At 36.7% G+C, this 12,186-nt stretch overlaps 1 protein-coding gene across 1 annotated transcript in view; it reads left to right on the forward strand.

Annotated features, from left to right (window-relative positions):
- The window catches only part of CHID1 (chitinase domain containing 1), a 102,024-nt gene that overhangs the window by 33,913 nt on the left and 55,925 nt on the right, over window positions 1–12,186 (forward strand). Inside the window, exons 8-9 of the mRNA XM_082283637.1 lie at window positions 1,940–2,041; window positions 3,275–3,430. Coding sequence (XP_082139763.1) covers window positions 1,940–2,041; window positions 3,275–3,430 — 258 coding nt within the window. The remainder of the gene's footprint in view (window positions 1–1,939; window positions 2,042–3,274; window positions 3,431–12,186) is intronic.

Below are 12,186 nucleotides of genomic sequence, written 5' to 3' on the forward strand. Positions count from 1 at the left end.
CCTGCAGTTAGAAGCTTTCAAACGAGACAGACAACCAGAAATGTTCGCAGGAAAGTCGCTGAGCTGAGTGAGCGTTTTTCCCTCCCCTCGACCATCTTTTTTAGGAGAAGGGGAAAGGGGAGGACTGGGGGCGGACCCGGGGTGAGCGGCCAATCAGACACTGCTGAAGAGTCTGAGTTACATTTGGCTTTGCCCGCGCTTGGAACAAAGGAGCTCGGAGCACATGTCTTTGGAATGGGGGGGGGGGGAAGCTCGGAACAGGCAGCAACATACCGCAACACCATTATGCTTCATACAGATTACATTCTTGCACATCTCACTCATGTTTTGCTGTCTTATAACATGACAGGCATGTTACGTGATTTAATCTGCCCCACTTTGTAACTTGCATTTTGTTCACCTCTTTCCTTATGCAGTGGAACACAAAGTGTCCTTCTGAACGGATAAATGAACACTGTTATGCTCTGGTGATCCACACAGCACATATTGTTGGATGTAGAATTTGCACACTGATCCAAAAGGGATAAAGGTCAAAATATGTGATTTTTCTGTTTATTACTTGCATCTGTCACTGAGCACCTTTTTGGCTTTTACATTTAAGATGGAATGTGAGTGGTTTTAAAAGCATACCTTGCCTAGACAAGGGTTGGCTTCCAATTTGTAGATCAAGTAGCAGTTTCTGGTATTGCTGTGAAGGTCTGGATTCTCCAGTCTCTCTCCTCTGCTCTCTAGAGGAATGTTGTACAATCCTGTAAGTCTGCCTCTTAAATGGGAGAGATGCACCTCCGAGTTTGTAGCTGTTAAATTACATTTTTTTCCCTTTTCTCTTCTTTTGCAATGTCCCCCTATAAAAACTGCTGTCCCAGATTATTTGGGACAATATCCTGCTTTTGTACCTGTTTGCCTCATGTTAACATGCTTCAGAGCCCTCTGGCTGAGAACAGGGTTCTCCTGGCCTCTGTTTTAGTCCAGCCTCATCTTTGCAATGTGATTAAGTTTGTCTTATGTTGCCTGCTGTGCTATTTGTGCTGCTATTTTGAAATTACAAATTCTCTTTGAAACAGTGTTTTCAGGCAACTTGTGTGAATTAGTTGTTTCCATCTTGAATGACTGAGGGAAGTCAGTAGCCTCTCTGAGTCCAAAACAAACAAAATATACACCCCCTCACCCATGAAGATAAGGTAGATATTAATACAGTTCTATATTTTGTAAATCAAGAATAAACAAAAAAAAAGAGGGAAGTAAGAATGGTATTCCATATTTCATACCAAGATATGCTGAAGGCATAATTAGACTTATGTCTAGAGAAGGTCATAGAATGGATTTCTTCTTTCCTCTCCCCTGCCCAAAGAAAGAAATGGATCTGGTTTTGTCTAAAGAAAACAGATTTTCTTTCTTTAGTCTTTCTTAAGTACAGTATAAACTGAAATTGTTCTTTTGGAGGTTAATAAAAAAATTACCTTTGGTGTATATTTTTCTATTAAAGCTGCACCCATCCATTTATTTAAGTATACCTCAGAGAACTTAGTTTTGTAAGTGTCAAAACCAGTTTAACAGCCCAAGCAATTAAAGGTTTCGTAAAAGCTTTTAGAGTTCAACTGATTGCTACCTAGGGCAATTTGATTAGTCCACAGCCCTTATAATAACTATTGTAGCCGTGCTGGAAAAGCTTATTTGGTAAGTATGCTGTGGAAGTATGATTCTTCCCACTGGCAATCTACATAGCATTGAATTTATTTTTTTTTTCTTAGATGTTTTTTACAAAAATGGCAGTGAAAAAAAAAAATTTTTTTTTTTTTTTTTTTTTTTTTTTTTTTGCCACCTCAGAATGAAAGATTTTTCCTATGTGATGAAATGGTATGAAACCCAAAGGAGAGAATAAGCCTGGTTATTGTAGTAATTTATCTCTTCCTGTTTCTGTTTTGCTTTGTTTTGAAAGGACAAACCAGCCAGGAATGTTCACAAAGAAAGAATTTGATCAGTTGGCCTCAGTAATAGACAGCTTCAGTCTCATGACGTACGACTATTCAGCACCACATCGGTAAGACTCCATCTGACATCAGAAATATCATTGAAGGAGCTGATTCCTACTTAAGTCTGTTAAATCTACAGTACAAGTTCATTTTTTTTTCTAGTTTAGTGGATAGTGTATTGTAAGTTTATCAGATACTAAAGTCCTGGATTAGTAATTAAAATAGATGATTTTTTAACAAGCTGCTAACTCAGTACATTTTTAACAGCAATGTATGTCTGGGGTTTGGATATTATGGAGGACTTTGTACTCAAGCTGAAAAGGCATCCTTTTGAAAGGTTAACCTGGTACTTACTCTTTTCCAGGCCAGGTTCTTTTGCTTTGAGTTATTTAGCACAGTTCTGCGGGATGGGTACGCTAATAATCTACTGATAATAACATTGTGGAACGAATTAGCTTTAAACAGTTGATACTTGATTTGCCTTTAAATATGAGCACAGTTCCCAGCAACACTGCTCTGCTGTATTAGCATGTTGAGTTTTAATGACACAGGTATCATGAAGGCTTTGAGGCAGGTAATTACTAGGGAGTAGCAGATGTTGATATTTGTAAGACTAGGATATACTTCTGTTACCATGCTAGTGAATGCCTTCTGTCATGTTAGTGTTTGAGGGAAAGCCTGCTCTCCTCTCCAGTGAGGTAGGAATGTAATGAGTGCAATATCCTGATGTTACATACATGACAATTTAATTACTCTGTGTATTAATGCTATACTCTCTTTCTTCATGTACATTTTTGTTAGGTAATTTTTAGGTTTTTTTCCCATAAATAAGTGTCACACAATCTGAAACTTGCTTACCAGTTACTAATTTTATAGTTCCTTCTGTAAGTAAATGGTGGATTTTGTCCCAGTGTATTTTGCCATCTTGCAGTAAAAACATTGAGGATGGTATTGGAAAGTAACTGAAGTCATACAGGGTTTTGAATTATAGGGTAGGCATTGTGCAAGGCCCAGTGAAAATGTACTAGGGGGAAAGTTTTTCTTACCCCTAGGAAGGAGTTTTATGTCCCTTCACCTTAGAATTGAATCAAAAAGTCAGGAGTGGGGCAAGCATGTTTTGTGTATCAGCACTTCAAGCTACTGAAGAATGTGCATTTAACCTTGATGGAATTGTAGGTTCATCCTCACTGATTTTTGTGTCCCGTAATTTGCTCTTTACATTTACACTGGTCAAAAAGAGAAGGATGAGTATGAACATGTACTTTTTCTGACACCCTGTTTAATTTTTGCTGACTTGACAGACCTGGTCCAAACTCCCCCCTTCCCTGGGTACGAGCTTGTGTTGAAGTACTGGATCCTGATTCAAAATGGAGGAATAAAATACTTTTAGGACTGAATTTCTATGGCATGGACTATTCTGCTTTGGGAGCCTCTGGGGAGCCAATCCTTGGTAGCAGGTATGACTTTTCTGGATAATAAATACTTCTATATTATATATTCTCACAAAAAATTAGAAATTCACAAGTATTCTTGTTTAGAAATATGGATGTATTAGCAACACAGAAATGGCAAAAGTGATAAATCTGCACATGAAATAGTAGCACACCAGTTAGAGTAAGACCTGTAACTTCTCTGCCCTGTGCAGAAATGCAGATAGATGACACAGTTATCCTGTTAGAACCCTTATGCAAAAATGGTTTGTGTAGTTTTCCCTCTTTCCTCTATCCATGTTTGTACATGCAGGTTGCCGTCTTTGTGTTAAAAATGTTCTGCAGTATTCTCTTACACTCTATATCATTTTGGGGGTTCCTGTAGTTGCCCTAATGATTCTTTCCCTCACCTCCTGAAGTTGTTACCTGTTACTTTGAAATTTGATACTGGTTTCCAGCAGCAATATGCCACCAAATTTCTTTTTGGTAGAAAAAGCTGCAATAAGCTCACCTGGAGACAAAAATCTATAATAAGATAAAAGGAAATATTCCAAAGCCAGCTTGAAATTTTATATTGATTCTCAGAGGAAAATGGTTGTTTTAGTTTGGGGTAATAACCACCAATCCTAACAGTGAGCTTAGCAGAAATACAGTCAGGGTATGGTACATCAAACCAGAAAAAAAACAAGAAAACCACTGTGAATTTGACAGGAAAATCAGGTTTGTTCAGAAATTTGTTATTAAATTATAAAATAGAATGAAGCCAAGTAGAAACAAACCAAAAGCACACAAGTGACTGTTCTCACTTTCACAGGTTACTAAGTTCATTGCCCCATGATATTTGAATGTAATAATAAATTGCTTTTTAGACATTGAAATACTATCTGAGGTGAACTGTGTAATGTAAGCCTGAATTTTTTTGTGTCTATGCCTACAGTTACACAAACACTGTTATCATTGCACCTGCTTCTGCTCTCTTCCTGCTTCTCCTTTGCTCTTTGCAGGGGTATAATACTGTAGACACAGTTTTTTTCCAGTGCTGATTTGTGTTTGAATCTGACTGAATAACAGAAAAAGGGAAAATAAAGCCATTGTTTACAGTGACAGGTATTTAGCAAGTATTTCAGAATGACTTCTGTAAAGTTAGTTGTGGTGCTTAAGCAGGAAGAATACTCTAGAGTATTCTCTATAGAGTATACTCTATAGGTCAGATTTACAGACCTAATTATACAAGCTCAGAAAAATTATTAGCTTCACTGTAATATTTACAGCTCCTTTTGCAAGTGGAGTGTAGCACTATCTAGCAGAATAGAAAGTTCTTGCTTTTTTCTGAACTGAAATTTCTGAAATTGAGTTTCCACTTGAAAAAGCATTGTGCACTAGGATGGCATGAACTTTACTTTTCATAAATTATTCTGGACTATATTGTAGTGTTAATTCATGTTGCTTTTTAATTAATGGCAAAAATATCCTAGCCAAGAGTCATGTATGATTACTGTAACTTTTACTGAAAGTGGTTATATTTATCTGTATGTAGGACAGTGGTGCACAGTATGGGACAGTATGTTTTATACAGAGAATAGTTCTGTTGACATATACTTCACTGGCAGATCATGCAATAGTAGTTTTCCAGATATTTACCAGAAGCAAGATTCTGGACTAAGTCTTTAAGAGACTTTGAATTTATGCATAAAACACATCAATTTTCCCTTTGCTGTGTTACCCGTTGGTCAACGGTTATGTTTATTTTTCCAGAAATACAGCTCTGAGCATCCACAGTTGTGTATGTCATGTAGTAATGTAAAAGGAGAATAGATTCAAGGTAAAGTAGCTGTAAAATAGGCCAAACATCTGCCATAAAGAGAACAGGAAAAAAAAACCCAAAAAGTGTTTAGTGTAAAATAAGCTTTCTGCCACTTGAGTGGTATCAGGCCATTTGCAAGGAAGTCCTTTGACCTTCAAAAAGGGCTGAAGGATTGATTCGTGGTTCTTTTAAGGCAGTGTCCATACATTGTAGTGATAGTGAAGTTGAGCCAAGGTACTGGTATAAAAACTAATTCAAAGTCTATTCAGTTAAGTGCAGTCTGGTGTGTGTCAACTTCTTTGTTGTAGATTTCTGCTCAAGTTTTTGCATATGAAATTTATTGCAAGTACAAGTCTCCAGCATGTCAGTGCTCCTTGGCACACAGTGAGGAGCACAATTTCTTGTTGAAGCATATTCATTGGAATCTGATCCTCTTTAAGAAGAGAGATGGAGAATTGCAAGATTCAGTGGCAAACTGTGTTTTCTCAAGTTGTTTGATGTCAGTGTATTATGAACTTTAATTGATTATTAGTAAAGTGTATGCATAGAATGCATGCAGAATGCAGAAATCTATGGTGGTCTCATGTTTATGTTTTTGTTTAGGATAGGAATTATGTGATGGAAAGAGATGCTAAACACAGGTGGATTTCATTCACTGCATATTTTTTTCAGTCCAGAAATTCATAAAATAACTTACAGTAGAACTCCTATTTGCATAAAATATTATTTGGCATTGGTTTTTTATTGCAGAATGTAATCTAAAGGTAGAAGTACTTGCAAAGATATACAAGCTTTCCATGTAATATCCTGTTTTCTTCATACACACCATAAGAAGTAATAGGTATATACGTATATGCTTGCATGTAGATACAGATATATCTCAGGATTAAATGAAATGAAAACAATTTTTCTCTTACAGCAGCACGGTGTAGTTTGTCCTTGGGTGTTGTTACAATAGGAACTACAATTTATATTTGCAGCAACAATTTGTTTCTTAAAGCTCAGTCACAGCTATTAGTTATTAATACAATGAGTCAATCACAGAGATTATAGCAGTTTCTTGTGCTTTAATCAACCAAGTACTGTTGGATTAGCTGCAGGGAAGCTGCATTCCTGAGTATATTTCACTGTGACATAATTTTTATGAAATCCTAAGCTGGAAATAAAGGTGTTCTGTTTGTGATTCCGCAAATCACGTGTAGTGCTTCTGGCAATGTTTTCTGCCCTTTGGCTGTCAAGAATCAGGTGTCTGAGTTGTTAAGATGCAGTGATTCTAACTTCCCACTGAATTAAAATCCTGTCAGATCATAACCATCTGGTGCTGCTGACTTGCTGCTCTAGTGATCACCTTGTTCCAGCATGTCCTCTATTGATACTGTGACTTGACAGTGTTTCCTTTTTACCTCACAAGTGTATGTCTTGGGTAAATGATTCTTCAGTATACCCTGAAGCTTAAGAAATTGGATAGTCTTAGAGATCTTTACCTTTGAGACCTGCAGTAGGTCAGCAAGCCCCTCAATCTCACGAGCTTCTTACCTCCAATGTACTTTTTCTGCCTTTAGCTATCTGTTCTACAGGATCTCCCTTAATCACTGGAACATTACCTTTCAGTTGCAGTTTTGTTTTGCCTTCTCATGTGAGGTTACACAGTAGTGTAGTGGTGTTTTTCATTCCATGCCATCTAAAATCTGTGTCCGTAATGACCTGGGCCAAAAAGGAACTGATAAACTTCATTGCTAGCTGTGAATTAAAAGCAATATAAATCAAACGCTGTCATGTGGCAACAGTGTCGCTTATGTTTAATAAGTCAAAATTCTTTATGAGTATCTCCCTGCTAAGTTCCACGTGATAATGTCATTTTGTCCTTTTTTTTTGTATAGTGTTGAAAGGGGAAAGATACATCTCTAGTGTTCCACCTGGCTCTGTGTAACTTTTGAATATATTCTGCATTCAAGATGCTTTTGTTCCAAATGTAGTGATAAAAATAGATATATTAATAACTCCATTATTTTGAAACAATGCTGCGTGTGCTTACCTTTCATTTAAAGTAATCTGAATAAGGACTTTTATGTTGATTTTAAACATTTAAGAAGATTGACATAATAAATTGCCAGTTGAAGCAAGGGAGAAACTAATTTTACAATGCATTTTGCTGTACAAAGATAGAAAATAAGATGACTTGCAAGCTATGTGAGAATGTAGAGGTCTACTGAGAATTTCACTGGCTGCCTGCCATTCTGTAAATAGCAGGTCATAAAATGTGGTACTTAGAAATGGTTAGAGGTGAACTTTTTCTCTGAATTATCATGGCATTGTCTTTATAAGCAGCAGTTTGACATTTGGGCCAACTGTGACTCATGATTTTGTCTTCTAGAAGTTAGGAAAAAGCTTGTGCCAGGAACTCTTATACTCTTGAAGCTGCAAAGCTTTTACAACATTTCTCTTCATGCTGTAATTCTCTCAGGATTTCTCTTACTTCCCTGTATGCCAGGATTCTGTATCCTGATTTAATCGATTTTGTTCATAGTTTGTGGGATTTTGGGGAGATACTAATATTTCAAATAAACCAATGCAGCCATTAGCTTTGTGTGTACCCATTAGCTTTGTGGGACCGAACAACTTGACCTGTTGTCCAGCTCTCCTCTTTACTGAAGAAACTGCTAAGCTATTTCTTCTTAAATTGTACTGCTGGGTCAGATGGTAAAATCATGGCAGTGATAAGAGGCAGTTACAATTGGGCCTGGAATCAGAAATTATTTCTATATTACAGATGTCTAAATATTTCAGGAGTGTTTCAAGAGTTTTATTCTATTAAATTCCCTCTGGAATATTCTGGTATGTGTCTCTTCCATGGTATATCTGTCCCTCCCTCCCTTAAGGGATGGAAAGAGAGTTTGAGCTGTTAGCTGAAAGTGTAAGATTAGTTAATTTGTGTAAGGTAGACAGAACATTTTACAAAGTAAAATTATGGGTCATATTTCAGCTTATCCACGTTTACCTTATGATGATAAATAAAAAAGCTGTTATAATTGGGTTTTATGTAAAACACATTCTTAATTTCTTTTGAAATGAGAGAAAGGTGGCTTTTGTTTAGTAGGCAAATGATTAGTTCTGAAGTTCAGTTGTACAATGGCATTGGCTGTGGGTGAATGTGTATATCTCAGTGAATCTGCTTTAAAAACTGGTCAGTTGTGATGTACATTTTAAATGGTGGGCATATTACTGTGAAATGTGTTCTTCTCTGTCTCCCCTGGTGCTTTTTAATAGTAAATTTGCTACAAGCAATATTTAGGCAGTTAAATATTGACAAAATAATAAGGCTATAGTTCTTTACTGTCTTGTTGCACTCCAACCATTAGAAGATAGCATGATGAAATAGGAAAAATACTTCTGTGGTTTAAAACCAAGACCCAGAAACCTTTCCTGTAAGCTAAATTTACTTATGTCCCTAGATTTGCATCTGGGTGTTTGTGCCCAGTGTAAAGTGAAAGAAACTCATTGCTTTGGTAGCCTTCTTTGGGCTTCTGAGATCACTAATGGTGACTTAAAGCTCTGATTGAATCTCCTCAGATACATGATGATTAACAAAGAACATAGAACAGATAACACCATGTTTGTATCCAGATCACTCCACCACTAATCCCTTTGCTCCCATTGCCCCATCCTCTCTCATGCTCCGTGCAGAAAGGATAATGATTAATTTTGCCTGGTGTTTGCTGTGCCTCACAATATACTCCTTGTGTTCAGTTCCATTGCAGGTCAGTTGGGGATGAGTATGAAAAGGGCCTCCTGAAAATGCTTAGTGACTTTATACAAAGTTAGCCTAGAGCTGGCTAAGTGCACTGTGCTCACTTGTTGGATTGTGTGCAGGGTAGATTCCTCTGGGAAGCTTCTGATTCTGAAGGTGTGGCATCCTCTCTTGGAGCCGGAAGACAGCAGCCTGGGTGAAGCTCATCAGCTACACTGGGACCTACCCACCGCTGACAGGGATGCATGGGCTAAGGTGTTGGCTCCAGACAGCTGGATATATTTCCTTCTTATTTCTAAACAGGGAGAGTTTTTGACCTTTTCCTGAAGGAAAAAAAAATAAATATAGATCCTGGAGTTTTAGATTGATTGTCTGTTCTCTTTACTAGAAAGCTGATAGTAGTGAGATCATCTGTATTTTTTTCACAGAGGGGCATTGTTTGATATGTAGTGTTTGCTTGGGGTTTTTTAGCAGACAAGTTTTTCTTTTAAAAGCAAGTAGTTTGGAGTTTCTCTAATCTTAAACTGATTTTTCAATCCTCATTATCTAATTTATACATTAATCTGTTCAGTGAATTGAATTGCTATGATTGTTGGGGAAGCAGTCAGAATTAAAATCAATATATGAGTTTCTGTAGGCCTGCTGAAACTGATCTGAATATCATCAGCATAGATTTGAAAGTTGAAATGAACCTTCTTGGTAACTCAAATGTAATTTCAGTTGGTTGAATTTATAGGAAGATAGCTATATACGCCTTCATTTGCTAAAGAGCACCACTTTCAAAGCTTTATTTAGCAGGCTCTGAAACATAAAGTAATTCCTGATAAAACACAGCTCTTTCCTTTTTTTCTTTTTTTTCTGGAGTTATGTCTTTATTACTTGGCTATGAGTATGCTGTCAAGCTGACTGCCACAAAAGTGGTGTTGGGGACCCAGTGCTTACATGATGAGTCTTTGGGGCTTTTTCCTTTGAGGTGACTCTGGTGTGGTCCTATGAGCTGGAACTCATTAGCAGTTTGAGTGCCGCTCCAGTTGTTTAATCCAAAAAAAGCATCCGTTTTATGCACTCTGAGATTGCTCCACAGTGCAGACTAAAGTATGGTGCTAGTTTTTATTGTAAAAGTTCCATCCTGATGTGAACTGTAAGTTTGATATAGGCAGAATCATATAACCTAAATTCTTCCTTTCATTTTGACACAATGTTTTTAAACACTACAATGAAAAAAGAAAAGAAGGAAAAGCTACAAAACATTATTCTTTGCATATGGCAGTGAAAAAATTTCTCTAAAAGCATTATTACATTTCTCAAGACTTTTTTTTGGTGCAAAATTCTTTCAGAGGGCAAGAATAAATGTGCATGTTTATTGCAATTCCAGAGAAAAGTAGCAATCACAGCAGTAAAGTGTTCAGAGTGATCAAATTACCAATGGAAGGACTCAATAACCGAGTGAAGAGCCAGTGTGGAAATATATAAGATTTAGGAATAGGTTTGAAGCCTTGAAGTAATACTTACAGGAAATAGTAATGGAGCATATAGCTATACAGTCTTTGAAGTAATAGGAGTGCAAGTGTGTTCCACAACATTAACAGCTTTTGATTTGTGCAAACAGCTTGTTTATGCTTGGAATTATACAGCAGGTGATTGAATAAGGTTTCTGGTGATAACATTCAGTAGTGGTACAATGTCCAATACATTTTTTCTTTATGATTTTATGAGCTATTTCAGTATATTAGTAATGCCAGCAAACAGAGTGGGGTTTTTCTACCCTAAATTAATTCATGCCCACATTAGGAAAATGGATCTGAAAATGTCGAGTACTAAATTTTACCTAAAAGAAGTTTTTGGATTTTGGGCTCTAAAAATAGGAGAGTTGCATTTCAGAATGATGCTGAAATGCAGTGCTATTCATGGCTAAAATGGAAATCAAGGCAGACTTCGATACTTCCTCTACTTTTAGGGAAAAAATACAGTATTATGAAAATTATTACAAATCAGTTATTTGGAAATTCAATAAAATATACAAGATTATGTCCAAAATGTATCTATATATCCTAAATGTATACCTTAGTTACCATATATACTTATATAGTTAACTATTTCTTACAGTTTTATGTATGTAATTTTCGTGTTTAAACCAAACATTGGTTTTGTTACAGTATTTTAGAAAGAAACTGTCTTTGAAAAAAGTAAAAATCTCTCCATGTACTACATATTTTTGCAAGTAGCTTCTTCCTTTTGTTATTTACATGTCCTTAAGGTTTGGGAAGAAAAAGAAAATGCTTCTAGAGTGGTACTTTCTGTAAAGTTCAAGGTACTGCACTGGCTGGCTTAGAGCAGGTACATCCTCTTCACTACTTGTGAGTGAGGACGTTGAGCAGGTGAGAGGGTCAAAGCGGAGTCTGTGAAGTTCTGTGACCCAGTTTGTGTGAGACTGGGGATAGTCATACTGCCAGCCTCTACTACAGGATGTGGGTGTAGATGGCATATGCTGCTTGCAATTTTGAATATTAAATCATTTACTACAGTGGTTAAAACCTAAAGGAAGTTGTCTTATCTTTAGGGTTTCCTTGTATTTACCAAATTTAGACATTAGTAATGTACAAGATTTTTTGCCCCCTGTGAGTGAAAGCAAATGTCCCTGAGTCCTGGGATTTGAGCCCCAGTAACTTAAGAAAATAAGGTATTTCCACCTGAGAAGTAGTTGTACACTGTTCACTTGGAGCCATAAATCCAGAAAGGTAAAAGTCAATGAAGCTGTTGCTTTCCATATTCATGCACCACTTTGAATGTGCTTTAATGGATAAATGTGTAGTTACACTTCACTGGATTCTACATTTTATAGTAAAGAGACACTGGACAGTTTGAGCAAACTCAGTATAGAAGTGGAATATATTTTAGTATTGACAGCAGAAGTGAAGATGCCTATTGATAAAAATAATTTATTGAATTGTTCTTAGGTTTTAGCATTTGTGGATTGTAAACACATGGAGAGAAATCAATGAGTCATGCATCTTCAGGAAGAGCTTTATGGACCAAACCTGGAAACCAATATGATCATTGCAAACTGCCATTGCTGAGCCCTCATTACTGAGTGAATACACAAGGAAAGCATTATGGGGAGCATGGTGTCTCTGCTGTCACCACTGTAATTTTGAGTTATAAATATGATGTGAGGGTCTCCTATCACCTTGACTGCTGCTTGCTTACGAATTAAATATCCTAGTTTCCTCA

The sequence above is a fragment of the Coloeus monedula genome (genome assembly GCF_965178545.1).
Source record: "Coloeus monedula genome assembly, chromosome: 6".
NCBI classification, from domain to species: domain Eukaryota; kingdom Metazoa; phylum Chordata; class Aves; order Passeriformes; family Corvidae; genus Coloeus; species Coloeus monedula.